This window comes from Ornithorhynchus anatinus, chromosome 14, assembly GCF_004115215.2.
Source record: "Ornithorhynchus anatinus isolate Pmale09 chromosome 14, mOrnAna1.pri.v4, whole genome shotgun sequence".
Classification (NCBI taxonomy): domain Eukaryota; kingdom Metazoa; phylum Chordata; class Mammalia; order Monotremata; family Ornithorhynchidae; genus Ornithorhynchus; species Ornithorhynchus anatinus.
Genome location: NC_041741.1, coordinates 40,861,548 through 40,878,615, shown reverse-complemented (window position 1 = coordinate 40,878,615; position 17,068 = coordinate 40,861,548). Strand labels below are relative to the sequence as shown.

Genomic DNA, 17,068 nt, shown 5'->3' with positions numbered 1-17,068 from the left:
CATTAAATGGAAATTATCAAGTACAGTTTTTTTTTCTCTTAAAATACACTTTGTGTTCTTAAGCATTAAAATAAGCACACACAAAATAATTCCACAACTCAGGATGTAAATGATACTTTCTTTAGAACTTTAAGGGCTCTAAATTTGAGGAAGTAATCTGATTAAATCCTGTATCACATAAAAGAATTACACTTTCCACTACTGATTTCCTTTACATTGATCATTTAGATAAAGTTATGTTGACCGATTCAAAATTTTTTCTAATTTTTTCAGGATATGAAAAATAGTCATTTTTTTAATGCTGTTAAGCGTTTATTTTGTGTCAAACACTATTCTAAGCACTGGGATACAAGTTAATTAGGTCATACATAGTCCCTGTCCAGCATGGGGCTTACAGCTTAAGTAGGAGGGAATATAGGTATCCCAATTTTACAGTTGAGGAAACTGAGGCACAGAGAAGTTGTGACTTGCCCAAAGTCATATGGCAAGCAATTGTCTGTAAGAATTAGAACCCAGGTCCTTCTGTCTCCCAGACCCATGCTCTCTCCACTAGACCAGGCTGCTTTTGCCATTTTATGCAACTTTAGAAACTCTGCAAAAACATCCAAGATCAGAGTATATGGCATAATGGTAGGAAAGGAGACTATTGAGGAAAGATTGAAGAAAAAAATGGGGGCCGCAGGAGGATAAAAGGGGGTGAAGAGAAAACTCAAAGGGATCTCTTTAGGCAAAGACGGTTCAGTGGATCCCACTGAAATAACCAAACCAGCAAACTTCTCTTTTTTTCCCCATTTATTGTTTAATCAAGAGGTTAGACTCAGTTTAATAAATGCTTCATTTAAGTGCTTGCCCTGCTATCTGGGGAGAAAAAAAATCACATGCATGACTCTGTAACAGATGATCATTTAAAAATCAAAATGCAATTAATGCTCAGCTTTTTAAAATGCTTTAATTCTGGAGAAGAGGTAAAAAGACATACTGTGTACAGTACTGTCATTACAGTTGAATAATAGACACAAATTGGATGGCACAAGCCAAAGTTTGATATTTTAAAAAGTGTAAAATGTATTTAATAGGAAGACAAGGTTCCTGATAACGTTATAGAATACTATTATAGTTACCTGTAACATTGTCCAGGTATACCAATCTACTCTGATCAGTGCTACACTTAAAAAAAAATTAAGTCACTCAAAGACCATATCAAAAATCTTGAGATATAAGGAAGTTTTCTATGACATGACCTATAATAGGGTTATTGCTTTCAGGAGATCTCCAAGTATTATAAATGCATAGCTTACTTTCATAGTAAAATAATTGAGGACTTTATCTAAATTGTTAAATCTTTCAAAAAAGTAATATAATTAATCATACAAATGCTGGCACCTGGGTAGGAAAACTGTGATTTTGTATTTAGGGACAAGTATATAATCATAACTTTTCTTATGAGCATAAAATATAATTGTATTTCTGAGCTACATTTGTATTACCTTGCATCACTTGCTAAAATATACCTTTAGAACTTTAGTCTTCTTATCTTTCCCTTGACTCTTCCAAAATAAAACTGATTAAAATTTAGCATAAGATTAGTAGATAACTATCCAAATCTTTCCATGTTAAAAAATCAAATTTAAATGCTTAAGAAAACCCTCAAAAAATCAAACATGTTATATTATAAATTGTTTTTAGCTTTAAAAAATATATTTTTCAATTGATTTCCTTCCCATATTTTCAGCTTGTAGGGAAAGACTTCTTATATAAGGAGGCTGATATGCATATAATGTATAACTCTAGTATTAATAGAGTTACATGCTCTCTGGGGAACATTCTACATGATACATAAAGTATACCAAAATATTTGTAATTCATACAAAGGAGATAGGGTTAGGTACTGAACAGCTAGGATGTTCATTCACGCTGTTAATTCCATGGTTTTGTTTTTTCAGTTAGTAGAGGGCTCAACTTCTGCTCTTCTTGCAGGTTCCTCATTAAAAATAAGTTTTCGAAGAATATTTGCATAAAATGGACCATACACTTGTTTGTTAAGGTTCACAATGTTTGCATACTGAGAGCCAATAGTCTCTAGCTCTGGCTGAATAATAGATAGCCCTCCTGGGACAGGAGGCATACATTTTTGAAGACTTGGAAGACTAAGCAGGCTTTTCATATAAAGCTGGATTCTTTTCTCTGAAAAGGAAACAATGTTAGTGTTAAAAAGACTACAAAAAATAGGTAATCTACAACCATTTCATACCCAGTCGAGAAGGCCATGGAAGCCCATTTTTCCTCTTGGAATTTTTTATACCTCATTTAAAAAGAATTTAAATACAAGTCTGTGGGGAAAGGGAGTATTGTTTGACTAGCCCAGCCTTACAAATAGTTTTCAAAATTATTAAGCCCTCAAAATTCTGTTTTCCTTGCAAAATTTTCTGTCTCCATGCAAACGCCAATTTCTCTTTCTCAAAGTCACCCTTGCTCCCTTCCACTGCTCCCTACTGTTCCAGACTAAGGGAACATAAGTTTCCTGAGAAACACCAATTCCCATGAAGCCACACAAAAAGGGAGTAGGGGAAAAAAAAAAAGAAAGACGTGTGTTAAATTTCTCATTAGGCCCACTGCTTGACTAAGCCTTAAACAGTGTATTTCAATGCTTGGTTTTCATAGCTACAGAACCTATCAATCCTACCTACTGTTACAGCAGTTGAGAGGAAAAAGAAGTTTCTAAATCAATCAGTGGTATTACTTATTGAGGATTTACTGTGTGCAAAGCACTGTACTCAGTGCTTGGCAAAGTACAGTACAGCAGAGTAGGCAGGCACATTCCCTCCCACAAGGAGTTTACAGTATAGAGGAGAAGAGTTTTAAAGGTTTTGATGGATTTACAGCAGGAAACAGTAATTCAAGAGTTGCTCATTTCAACCAGTTGGCAAACTGCTATATTTTGTCTAACCCAAAACTAAAAAGTCCATTGTGGCTTTTAGACACTGTAACTCCCTTGAGTTGGGCTGGAATTTAAAGTGAATATTGAAGATAGGGGGATTTGGCCAAGGAGGAAGGAAGGCATTTGTTTCATTTCTAGTAATCTTTGGGATAGTAGAAATGGCTAATCAGCTAAAGAAGCTGGTAAGAACTAGAAGGACCCCTAGCTTCAAAGTTTTAGGCTTATTCTGCAGACAACTCAGGAATTTAAATTTAGAAGAAATATCACCATTAAGATTACAGCAAAGTAAATTCTACTCTACACGAGAGGCTTACTACACACATTAACTTCACCAAGCACTGGGAATTCCTTGGCCTAGATGTATGTTCACCGAGAAGAATAAACTGTGATTTATTCCACAATTACATGGCTGCCCCAACTCCCTTTATTTAGCTGGGAAAGACCTATTCTGCTATAGCAGCTAAGAGGTGAGGACTTGGAAAGTTGGGATACAGTTAGCATTAGCAGGAGTCACTGAGATCTTCTAGTATCAACTCAGACTTCCCATTGTTATTCCAGGACCACAGTGGGGAAATCCAATCTTTTTCTTTTCTGTTGGTATATAGAGCCCAGGTGGTCAAAATGGCAGACTCTTAATAGTTATTCAAATATATATATATATATACACACACACATACATATATACACGTACTTTAGAATTTCTGGTCATTTTTGGAAACATACTTGCCAATCCAAGAATCTTACCACATCCCATCTTGACTACTGACTGCACTGGCCTCCTCTCTGACCTCCTTGCTTCCTATCTCTCTGCTCTCCAGTCCATAAATCACTCTCCTGCCTGGATCATTCTTCTACAGAAAGTTCATTCCACATCTCACCACTCCTCAAAAACCTCCAATTGTTGCCCACCATCTACATACCAAATAGAAACCCTTTACCATGGCTTTAAGGACTCAATCAGCTCTCTCACTCCTTCCTTACTTTGATGATCTCCTACTATAAATTCAATTGTATTTGAATGCTTACTGTGTGCAAAGCACTGTACTCCACCCCTCTAATGCCAACCTATTCATTGTACCATGACCTCACCTATCTGACTGCTGTCCCCATGCCCATGTCTTCCCTATAGCTTGGGATTCCCTCCGTCATAAATTGACAGACCACCACTCTGCCCTCCTTCAGAGCTTATTAAAATCACATCTTCTCCAAGAGGTCTTCTATGATTAACCCTCCTTTCCCCTATTTTTCCACACTTCTGTAAGCCTCTCGTGTAGAGTAGAATTTACTTTGCTGTAATCTCAGTGGTGATATTTCTTCTAAATTTAAATTCCTGAGTTGTCTGCAGAATAAGCCTAAAACTTTGAAGCTAGGGGTCCTTCTAGTTCTTACTAGCTTGTTTAGCTGATTAGCCATTTCTACAATCCCAAAAATTACTAGAAATGAAACAAATGCCTTCCTTCCTCCTTGGCCAAATCCCCCATCTTCAATATTCACTTTAAATTCCAGCCCAACTCAAGGGAGTTACAGTGTCTAAAAGCCACAGTGGACTTTTTAGTCTTGGGTTCCACTTGGATCTGTACCCTGCCCTCAGCCCCAAAACACCTGTGTACGTATCTTTATTCTCTCCCATTTCCCCTATTGGTATTTTATTTTAATGCAGCTACCCTTTTAGACTATAAGCTCTTTTTGGGCAGGGATTGCATCTACCAACCCTATTGCATTATCCCAACCACTTAATAGTGCTCTGCACACAGTAAGCATTCAATCAATACCACTGAAGGATTGAAGAGTGCAAATATACCGAATACTGAATGTGCATGCAAACCAGTTTTTTTATATGCAAATATTTACAAAGTTAAAAAAGAGGATACCTATATACACACATACAAACCAGTGCCGGTTTAATCCAATTGTAATGGCTTGTATACCTACCAATCAGGGAGTAGATGGGATTCTCCTCTTCAACAATGCTACAGAGCTGACCCACTAGACTGTCTTGAACCTCAGTATTAAGAGTGGATAAGCCTCTCTCAGTCAAAGATTTGTTGACTTCCACACAGGTCTGAACACCAATTGCATTAAGTGCTTCTTTCAAGTTAAATGTCCTGAAAAACAGCATGTTAGATTCACTTATCAGCCTGTGCTTGTACTTGAGAAGTTGATAACAAACTATTATTTCCCTTTGTGGTCATTCAGAATTTTTATATAGAAGATTTCTTTTCTATAAATGGATTTTGGAGGTGGCAACATAATTCTAAAATATTAAAATTATCAACTGTCTGAGCAGACCTGTTGTATTACGGTCAGTCTTTGGCCAGAGCTGAATGTTTTCAAAACATCTAATCACAGGTTCTATTGAAGTTGGCAGCGGATTTCAGAAAAGAAGAAAAACAGCTACATTTCCCAGGAAGTAAAGGGGTTGATATGCTACCTTTGCCACGGTAAAGTGTGATCCTAAGTGGAGCCAAGGCCTCAGAGTTCTCTTAGAAGGGGCAGAGATAAAAAGTCTCTCCTCTCCTGGTTCTGAGAGAGGGAGGTTGGTTTTGTCTAGCTCTAATTTAGCAGGCGCTAATTGAGCTGATTGAAAGGTAAATTAGAAAAGTGGGGGTGAGAGTCCTACTTTGGGATTTTCTGGTTCAAATCTTAAGTTTGTGGTTTTAAGACACCATTTGAACTGCAATTTTGCATGCTGTCCAATTAAATAGCTGATTAAAATATGATTTGTTAGCGGTCACACATAATCAAAGTTTTACAATTCTTCAAAGGTTTCAGGCAGAGTTCTGGTTCAGATACTGGTCAGGTTTCTCATCTTCATTTCTTCTGAATGCCTAGATTGATGATGGATGCTTTTGACTTCTCATTTTAGGTACTTTAACAAGGTAGTACCTACCTCAAAGAATGAATGAGTCCTTAGCACTCAAATATCTGCAGGTAGGAAGGAGGGAAGGCAAAGGGGAGGGAGAGGGAGAGAGAAACACCCATTTGTTCTCATAATTGTCCTTTTCCTGTGGGGTAAATTGAGCCATATATTTTCAAGCAGTGCTTGTGTCCCTTTACACATAGTTTTTTGTGTTTCATTTCATTAAAAAAAAAAAAAAAACAACTAAAAGCAGAGCGTAAGAGAATTTTAGAGCCGGGGTTTTCATCTTGATTGCATTTTCATTCGTTATACAGTCATAATTACTGAGAAGACCAGTTACCAGCATCGGCAACTCCCAAGTATATATTCCGGAGAGTGGCCCATCAAGTCATTCTACATTGCCAAATAACGGCAGCCACCACTTCTTCCTGCCTTTGGGATGTAGTATGGTCAGAACACAATCTGTGCTGCTCCCTCCAAAAGTCCTTTTGCTGCCCTAAGATTCTTCTCGTCCGCTCATGTTTGTGCTCTGGTTTCAGGACATGACTGTGGCTGGCACGGAACGCTGGAGAAACCACTTTGGAAGGAAGAGCGGGGAATGGATGCCAGCAGATAACGGGATCACACAAAATAGATGGACTTAAAATAACTCCTGGGCATCAAGTCAGGAATTGAATACAGAGGGTTCCAAAACAGAGGATCTGACAGGACAATCTGCACCAGCTCTGACTACTCTGCGGAACAAAGTGTACAAACCCCTTAACCACAGAGTACGTGCTGCTGCAGAACTAATTACCATTACTCTAAGGTGGTGTAGCTACCGAAATGCAAATTCCTTGAAAATAGCATTTTTGAATAATGGTAAAATAAAACAAATTAAGATGAACATAAACTTCAGTGGTATCTGAGCTAGCAAAGCTTTGTGCTCTTCAACCGAATAGTCCAAGACATGTTCAAACTCAACCTGATTCTTACTGGAAACACCCACCTGACACCATGGAAAAAAAGACTTCTCCCTGCCCGGTACAAGAATATCTAAGGCTTTTAGAGATTAAGAGATGCTCTACAAGACTAAGGTAACAACCCCTAGGACACTGTCCAAAATGCTCTATCTTAGCTTCCAAGGCCATTCTTGTTCTAAAATGTAAAAATGATCACAGTGAAGGAAAATGAATAATATAAACTTCTTGAACTTACTCTTTGTTCATTCCTTCAAGTAGTACAGCTGAAATCCTTTTCAGTCTCTCGGTTAGCTCTGGTAAACCGGCTGTAACTGCACCCACCATGTTGTTGATTACTAGTGAGAGGCAGGCTATAATCTTCAACTGATTCAACTTTTCTGTCAGTTCCTGAAGACGGGTTCCATCTGTCATTAGTGTCTGGTAAGGAATAAAGGCCACTTACTCCGTGTTTCTTTTAACAATTGAAATTTACAAATAATCATCATGTTAAGTTCTCTAATGTCTATTTTCAGTAAATTATTGAAACATAGTATTGTCAACAAAAAAAATAGATTTACTACTACTATAAACTTGTATCTAACACAGTACTTGGAACAGTGCTTGACCCATAATAACAGCTTAAACGAGCACCATTTTTTTTAAAGTTAAAATTACAACTAATAACCTTTGGCTGCTTGTTGATCATCAAACCTAACCCTATCCACTGTCAAACAGCCACATTTCAGTTTAGAGGCTCATGGAACAGACTGTTGAAACCAGCTCATGTTCATGGTACTTCCTCCCTATCCCCTTTCATTTAAATTCTCTTCTCCACAGGGCAGCTGAAGGTTAACAGGTCCACTGAGTGACAGAGGTTTGTTTTTTCTCATTTGCTTTGATTTTTTTCTCTACCAGAGAATGAGGTGAGGGTATTGTCTTGAACTCTGTCTCTGAGAAAGAGAGAAAGAAAGAGGAAAAAAAAGAGACAAAGAAAAAAAGAGAGAGAAAGTGGGGGAGTGAAGGGATGGGGGGAAGGAAGGGCAGGGAAATCAACTGAGGGAACTGATTTCTGTGGATGGCAGTCACTGATTGAGAATCAGTGTCCAAGGGGAACAAAAGGGTAACCACTGCCTGAGAGAGACAGACTTCCAATGACATACCCTGTACAGAGGGATACGTTAGCATGTAAGAAAAATGTAGAAATTGAAAGTTACTTACCTCTGGTAATTCTTTTTTTCGGTAATCCCACTGAAGGAGTTTTAAATAACTATTATTTAGCACCAGTGTCGGGCTCAGGGTTGATTTAGAGCTGCATTCAGCCCCAGGAGATGAAGCCGTTTGAGAAATGGACAATAACTCATTTACAGATTCCTTTATCCATTCAGTTGTTTGATCGAGGGCATCTAAATAATGAAAGTCAGCATATTTCTAATGCAGATCAGTGAGAATTATTTTAAATTGTACCCAATGTGATTACCTTGTATCTGCCCCAGCGCTTAGTATCACTAAAAAGACCAACAAAAAAAAACCCTTTCCTCTTAGGTAAATTTCAATGCAGAGATTGGGAAAAAAAAAGGGGATAAAAAAATAGACAAGTGGTAGGCTTTACAAACATTAATAAAAAGAAGAGATTTAGGCACCATCTCTAGATTCATTCAATAGCATTTATTGAGCGCTTACTATGTGCAGAGCACTGTACTAAGCGCTTGGAAAGTACAAATCGGTAACAGATAGAGACAATCACTGCTCTTTGAATGACCAAAGGAGAAGCAGCATGATCTAGTGGATAGAGCATAGGCCTGGGAATCAGAAGGACTTGGGTTCTAATCCCGGCTGCACCATGTGTCTGCTGTGTGACCTTGGGCAAGTCACTTAACTTCTCTGTGCCTCAGTTCCCTCATCTGTAAAATGGGGATTAAGACTATGAGCCCCACGCGGGACGGGGACCATGTCCAATCTGATTACCTTGTATCTACCCCAGTGCTTAGAACGGTGCTTGACATAAAGTAACTGCTTAAGAAATACCATCATCATCATCATCACCAACGGGAGAAATTGCCCACTCTTTCCCCCTTTGCCTCCACAGTTATGGTAGCTTTATTCTTACCCAGCTTACTGGGCAGGGTAGGTAGCTGTGGTTAGCTCTCCACTTTGGGAAGTCAACACTGCTAAGATAGTGACTCATGGTAGACGATGGCCTTCTTGGGGTTTGGCCTACAGAAGTGGCAGAGAGGTAACCTGGGCTTTCCAAAGCCCCAGAGCCGGGTGAGGAGCCTCCCTGATTCCATGGCAAAGCCAAACTCCTTGCTTTGCTTCTCACAGGGGAAAGGAGGCTCTTCTTGGGCCCCAGCCCAAAAGAGTACAGACGTCTGATCCAACTTCTTACATCTGTCATCTCCTTCAAGGGTCCTTCACTAAGCCCCCCTTTCCTCTTCTCTCACTTCCTCAGGCATCGCCCTGACTTGCTCCCTTTATTTATCCTCCCTCCCAATCCCACAGCACTTATCTACATATTTGTAATTTATCTATAATTTTTTTTTAAATGTTGGCATTTATTAAGCGCTTACTATGTGCACAGCACTGTTCTAAGTGCTGGGGTAGATACAGGGTAATCAGGTTGTCCCATGTGAGGCTCACAGTCTTAATCCCCATTTTACAGAGGAGGGAACTGAAGTACAGAGAAGTTAAGTGACTTGCCCACAATCACACAGCTGACAAGTGGCAGATCCAGAATTCTACCTCCCCTTTTGGACTGCAAGCTTGTGTGGGCAGGGGATTTGTCTATTTATTGTTATATTGTTATAGAGAAGCAGCATGGCTCAGTGGAAAGAGCTCGGGCTTGGGAGTCAGAGTTCATGGGTTCGAATTCCGGCTCAGCCACTTGTCAGCTGTGTGACCGTGGGCAAGTCACTTAGCTTCTCTGGGCCTCAGTGACCTCATCTGTAAAATGAGGATTAAGACTGTGAGCCTCACGTGGGACAACCTGATTACCTTGTATCTACCCCAGCGCTTAGAACAGTGCTCTGCACATAGTAAGCACTTAACAAATACCAACATTATTATTATTATTATTATTATTATTATATTGTACTCTCCCAAGCACTTACTACAGTGCTTTGCACACAGTAAGTGTTCAATAAATACGACTGAATGAATGTATCTGTCTGCCTCTCTTCTATCCTCCCACAGAAGTCCTCTTCCAAGTTCGCCCCAGCATTCAAAATGAAAATTTGGACAACTCCACCTAGGGCAGGCTTTGCAGTTATGCACGTTACATCACAGAGCCACGATGTCAGGAAAGAGTGTCCACTTCTAAGAGATTAATCCCAAGCCATCTCAGGGAGCTTCCTCTACTGTGGTTTTCACCCTAAGAACCAGTAGAGTTCTGAATATACTGAATAAGCACAGGGAGAGTTTAGCTTCTTAATGTTCTGACCAGAATATATTTTCATTAAAATATCTGGTACATGTCTAGCTGAGACAAAAGGCCTAACATTTAAGTCGGGAAGTTCCCCATTCCATGATTACAGTGTGAACTGTGTGACTTCATACTCCAGTCGCAATGCTGCTATTTCACTCACAAATAATAATTCATTTACTGACTCATTATAGGGTCTTAGCTAATTGGAGAGTTGAAAATATATTTGACATTTTGAAACAGTGAGAAGCAGCGTGGCCTAAAGGGCAGAGGACTGAAAGTCAGGAGACCTGGGTTCTAATGCTGGCTCTACCACTTGCCTTCTGTTTGTCCTTGGCCAAGTCATTTAACTTCACTGTGCCTCTGTTTCGCCATCTTAAAAAAAAAAAGGGATTAAATACTTCTTCACCTTCTCCCATATTCTTTAAGCCCCATGGGGCTGGGACAGTTGTCCACTTCAATTTTCTTATAGGTATCCTAGCTCTTAGCACAGTGCTTGGCACACATCAAGTGCTTAACAATTACCACCACTATTATCAAAAAGTGAAATGGATAGCTAACAAAAGATAACACTTTAGATTTTTAAAGAAAAAAAGGGAGGCCAGGAAAGCAGAGAATTGGGCTGGAGAATTCCTACTATAAGTATGGAAGGGAAAAAATTAGGGTGAATCACGCACTCTGAACCTTTCCTCTCCCTTTCATTTTTCTGAACAGTATACACAAAGAAAATTCCTGGCTCCTTATCCTTTATTCTAATCAGTTACACACAGCCAAGTTGATTGCTAGTTGAGTATAAAATTCTGAAAACCATGTGAAATAACAAACACTTTGAAAACAAAGCTACACACGAGTTTTTATCCCACAAGTTTTCCTTTTCCCATTATTTTATCTAAAATACAAAGCATGAGTTTAATGGGGTATAAATTCACAACCTACCCTCCAGATATTTTCATAAATTCTGAGCCACAGTTCTTTCCATCATATTTCCATAACAGTTTGCCCTGACCAGAAGGCAATTGTAAACCTACATTTTAGTATTTCTCCCAGATTTATGACCAGCATTTTATAGCTGGGACAAAATAGTAGCCGTTATACCAGAAAGAAAGCAGCTTCACTGCAACCCTCCCCAATCCCTTTCCATCTCCACAAATCGACACAAAAATTGCCAGTTCTACAAAGGCCGATCTTTCCACAGGACAGGTCAGCCAGTGGAAAGGATGGTGGTAAAATACTCCATTTCAAGGTCACATAACATAGGGGCAATGTCACATTTCTAAGATAAGTATTTTCCTAATCTAGCTAGCTTTAAAACAGAGACATTTTACCCACTAGGTGTAACAGATTAGGCAGAGCAGCTCATGTAATGAGGCCTGAAGTATGTTCAGTGATGAACTGTATTGCTGCAGAGTTTAGTTTATTATGTTCAGGAAAAAATGTAATAAAGGTAAAGCAAAGCAACAGCAAAATCAAACCGATCTATTTTCAGGTAGATTGGTTTCTAAAAGTATATAATGGTTCAAAAAAAGTTTTCATTCTGAAAAGTTCCACTTGCCCTTTCCTGAATAAAATTCTGGGGGATGTGAAAGGAAGATGGGAACATTTTTAAAGTAGCATTAAATTTTAAAGGGTTCACCAGATAATACAGTCTTAAAATATGAACAATATCAAATTTCTTTCAGTATGAGTATAGACAAATGGTATCAGCTGTTGTTCCACTCTAAAAAAAAAGTTTGCCTAACTTTGACCTGGAAAACCATCTCTAACTTAGAATTTCATCTTAAGTAACGTTTTTTCTCAAAAATCGTCCTTACCTCTATCACCACCCAAATGGGTTCTTTTAACTGTTTTCTAACTAAATAATAATAATATCCATAGCCACTAAATAAGGTCACCCAGTAGTATTATCTAGTAGAGATTATCTTGGATTTAATTACACAGTAGTGTATAACAGAATGCAAATGCTCATTACCATAATTGATAGATAACTAACTTGGCTTTGAAATTTAAGTCTAAACAATGATACCAATATGTAAACAAGCTTCATTATTCTACAGAAAAAAGAAAAAACATTCTGCAGCTGTTAAGAGCTAAAAGAATTCCTCGTGTACTCATTAACTTCTGAGTTCCAGTTTTTAAAACTGCAGAAATATGATTCTGACTTGTCACTCAGATATGATGGAAAGACGCATTCATGAGTACAAAAAACAAAAGAAAAGTCCCCAGAAATCTGTGGAGGTTCTCACACCTCTTCCCTGAGCCCGTGAGAACCCGACCTAACATTCTAGTCAGTCAATTGTATTTATTGAGTGCTTACTGTGTGCAGAGTACAGTATTAAGTGCTTGGGAGAGTACAGTAAAACACTATAACAAACACATTCCTTGTCCCAAAGTAGGGTGGAAGTCACTTAGCTCCAAATGGACCTCTCCAAGATGGTCATGGATGGCAGTTGATCACCCAGGCCCACCACAGGATGACCACTGGGGCAGTTTCAAGCTGACGTAGGGTTAGTGCAGGGGCGGAAATCTCACGGAAGCAAATGGGCCAGCTGCCACGGAGTTTAGGGAACACGGGGAGCCCCCCAAGAACAGAGACTGTGTCTAATTCACACCTGTGTAGCATTTAATAAGTACTGGATAGAGCCCGGGCCTGGGAGTCAAAAGGTCATGGGCTCTAATCCCAGCTCCACCACTTGTCTACTGTGTGACCTGGGCAAGTCACTTCACTTCTCGGTACCTCAGTTACCCATATGTCAAATGGGGGTTGAGACTGTGTGCCCCACATTGGACAGGAGTCCAACCTAATTTGCTTGTATCCACCCCAGAGCTCAATAGGGTGCCTGGCACACAGAAGTGCTTAACAAATACCACAATTCTTCTTCTTATAATTATTATTATTATTAATAATAAATCTGGAAGCTCAAACCCTTGCAAAGCCATTTTGGACACACAGCACTCCCAAAGGACACCCAGACTCCTGGGTTCAGTGCTTGGAGAGTCCCCATTGGAAGCACTGGATCTCTCACTGCAGATGTCTAAATTCTAAACTACTTGTCCCTTTTCCTTTCTGCTTAGGAGTCCTGACATCAGCAAAATCATTCACCATCACTGGCCCCAACACTCTCTTTATTATCTAATATGGGCAACAGGGCTGAAAACAAACATAAAAGGATATATAGGTATAGACAACTGTGCAAACAATAGACATAATTAAATAATAAGCGAATGCAAACCACAAAGCAAACTGTTTTGCATAATGGCAAATGAAGAAAGTATCTAGTGTGCTACTGTTACAGATGGAAAGTAACAAAGGAAAAATAAAGCATACTCTTCCCTCTCTAGCCTTACTCTTTTAATTCTTTTAACAGTTTATTGTTTAGAGGGTTTTGTATATCCTGAGCACTTTGGAGGGCAAACCTAATATAGGTGATCTAAAATAAACAAAAAACCCAACAATAGTGTAAATAGTTTGGGAATTGGTCTTTTCAGAGACTTTCTTTTAGAAATTGAGGTTAATTTAGGTTATTCCCACTCCTTAGGAACTTCCAGTGGTCACCTATCCACCTCAACATCAAACAGAAACACCTTACCATTGGCTTTAAGGCACTCAAACAGCTTGCCCCTTCCTAAATTACTTCACTGATTTCCTACTACAACCCAGAGAATACCCTTCATTTCTCTAAGGCCAGCCTACTCACTGAACCTCAATCTCATCTATTTCACTTCCAACCCCTTGACCACAATCTCTCTCTGTCCTGGAACCTCCTTCCCCTTCATTATGACAGACCTCCACTCTTCCCACCTTCAAAGCTTTAATAAAATCACATCTCCTCCAAAAGGCCTTCCCTAAGGCCTCATTTCCCCTTCTCCCCCTCTCTTCTGAATTGCCTATACACTTAGATTAACACCCTTTAAACATTTGGTATTCACCCCATCTTCAGGCCCACAGCACTCGTGTGCATATCCATAATTGATTTTAATGTCTGTCTCTCCCTCTAGACTGTAAACTCTTTGAGGGCAGGGAACATGCCTACCAACTCTTGTTACATTATAGTCTCCCAAGCTCTTAATACAGGCCTCTGCTTAGAGTAAGCACTCACCAAATACCATTAATGTATTGACTTAAGCATCACTTAAGTATTTGGGTACCCACACTCACCCTCCCTTGCACTTACATACAAATCTTTATATCCTCCGCTTCACCAACCTGTAGCTTATTTTAGTGTCTATCTCCCCTGTTAGACTGCAAACTCCTTGAGGGCAGGGATCATATCTACTAATACTGTTGAACTCTCCCAAGTGCTTTGTACAGTGCTCTTCACAGAATAAATGCTCAACAAATACTACTAATTGATCAATCATATTTGCTGAGCGATTATTGTGTTCCGAGCATTGTACTAAACATTTGGGAGAGAACAATATAATTGAGTTGCCAGATGTCATCCCTTCCCAAAACAAGCTTACAGTCTAGATTGATGTGAAAAGGCATCTAATTTTGCTAGAATGTTTTTAAACTGAAAAGGAAAAAAAAAGACTCCAAAGGGTACAGCTGACTAACCTTTTGCTTTTAAAAATGACTCAGGTCTACAAACTCAAACTTTAATTTTATTTTCACCAAAACTAACGTATTTAATGAGGACCTACTATGAGCAGAGCACTGTAACAGGTGTTTAGGAGACTATCGTACAGTGAAGAGTCATGATCCCTGGTCTCAAAATTTAAGGTGAGAGAGAAAAAGGCCCAAAACTTAGTGAGGAAGTTTCCAGCACCAGTGCAAAGTAAAGAGTTTTAGAAAACGATTGAGTTTCCACGTAGGACCCTTCAAGGGCAAACTGTAGTTAAATTCTGCTGGTCAAGTATGAAGGACTAATTCTGGAAAAGAGAGACCAAGCTCTATAACAAAATTGATCCTGCAACCAGTGGAAATATTCCTAAACATTGGACATCACTTTTGAGACATTAAAAGGCTGTGGTCTTATTGAACTGTTAGACCTCCAAAATTAATGTATGCATTATTGAACCTACTTGGTGTTTCTTCTAAAATTTCCTGGAATTTTGTTCTTTCGTAATCAACCAACTGGCGCTGAAGGTGTGGTCGAAGACTCTTGATTGTAAAATTGACCATGTCAATTTTCATGAGGTCTAAAACATGAAATATTTGTCTGAAAGAAAGAACTAGGGATTACAATTTTAAAACTTTGTTGCTTTTTCATATTAATCACACAAACTGGAAAAAGTAAAATGCTTAAAGACATTTTTGGGAATTCTAAATACTTTTCACACCACAACTTTTGATAGTGTCACATCCAGGTTTCTTTAGAATAAATGGGTTTTTTAAATACAATTTTAACACATCTGTATTGCACATTAAAAGTTCAGGCATAAAGAAAACCTTTTAAAAAGATACAACTCAAGATGATCCCAACCCTCCAGGGTCTTAAAAAAACAACTTCAATTATTTGAAATATTTATTATCAATGCTAGTTCATACAGTCAGGCAAATTGAGTCCAACTTCTGTATTCCAACCTGTGCGGGGCAGGGCAGGGGGGAGGTCATTCAAGGACAGAAATCCATCTCAAGGACAGATCAGGATAGAAAGGACAGGACACTGATCTTCCAGTGACCCCAGGACTGAAGGCTCAGTCTAGATTTACCTAGCTACTTCTCTGATATCGGGGCTGAATGGAGGCATAGAATGTTGTGAATCAGAGATTCAACTCTTGAAGAGACACCAAAGGGCCTGATGTATAAAGATTCAATATTAAACCCCAGTACCCTGGAGATTAAGGTAGAGCAATAAATACTCTACGTAAAATTGAGTTTTCCAGGCAGGTGGATACAGAAACTTTCACTATTAAGCCCAAAGGGCATTCAAAAAGAAATACCTCAACAACTCCACAACGTTGCTAGTTGCCTTCAACTCTTTGATATCATTGTCCCGTACAGGAGCACAAAGTTTTCCCATTGTACTGATGACATAATTGGCGAGACCGTGAATATCAACGGCATTGTGCTCAGCCTGCTGCCTGATAAGGTCGGAATCCAAAACTTCACAGATCTGGTTTCGAAGCCGGTTTCCACCAGGAGTCAGAAATGAGAGGAGAATCTGGAGAGGAGGGAAGAGAAGAGAAACAGCACAATGGTCATTATTTTTGTTTTTAACTCAGAATCTCAAACTGCTGTACCAATATTATTTGGTGACAAATTTGATCTCTGGTTATGAAAGAAGAGGTGAGTCGGTAACAGTGGAGAACAGGGACCAGGTAGCACGGCTCCTAAAAGAATGCTCTATCAGCTAGACCAGAGTGCCACTCTGATATAAGTGCTTGAAACAGTAAGAAGCAAAACAGCAGACTAAGAATGAACAGAGTTGCTGGAAACATTTCAAAAAGTTTGAAGATAAGCTTGCAGAGATTCAAAAACAAGTTGGAGGGTTTAGGTTCAAAAGCAGCACTTTGGGGAACTGAAAATAAGACCAATTTATTTTGCCTAGAGGTATTCTTCTAAAAAGAGGGCAGATGTGTATTTTTCCAGTGAGGCAAGACAGAAAGAAAACCCAATCATTGCTGAGTTTCGAAAAGTAAAAAGAGAGCTTTGAGATAGCATTCGAGCTTTGAGAGACAACTTGTATTCCCAAGAAGGCAAACTACCAACTCGCCTCTCTGATTTCTTCAAAAAGTTTGATTGCATGTTCATATTCTGGAGGATCTTCATTCAGTTCAGACTCCAAATGGTCCCAAAATGCCTGGTGAACAATAGTTTTTACTCGGCCTGCTAAGCTGTGGAAAAAAACGATGTGTTAGTGGGGCTTCACTTCATCAACAATCAAAATTACAACCCAAAGCTTGAATCTGACACCTGAAAAACTTTCACAGAATCCATTGACTGAAAGGTGCTAATGGAATCTGATTTG

At 39.1% G+C, this 17,068-nt stretch overlaps 1 protein-coding gene across 2 annotated transcripts in view; it reads right to left on the bottom strand.

Annotated features, from left to right (window-relative positions):
* Positions 1-777: 777 nt before the first annotated feature.
* The window catches only part of TCP11L2 (t-complex 11 like 2), a 28,795-nt gene continuing 12,504 nt past the window's right edge, over positions 778-17,068 (bottom strand). For both annotated transcript variants that reach the window (XM_029079305.2, XM_029079306.2), the window contains exons 4-10: positions 16,814-16,934; positions 16,041-16,261; positions 15,180-15,316; positions 7,958-8,142; positions 6,996-7,177; positions 4,871-5,043; positions 778-2,184 (exon numbers count right to left, since the gene is read on the bottom strand). In XM_029079305.2, coding sequence (XP_028935138.1) covers positions 1,940-2,184; positions 4,871-5,043; positions 6,996-7,177; positions 7,958-8,142; positions 15,180-15,316; positions 16,041-16,261; positions 16,814-16,934 — 1,264 coding nt within the window. In that variant the 3' untranslated portion in view covers positions 778-1,939. The remainder of the gene's footprint in view (positions 2,185-4,870; positions 5,044-6,995; positions 7,178-7,957; positions 8,143-15,179; positions 15,317-16,040; positions 16,262-16,813; positions 16,935-17,068) is intronic.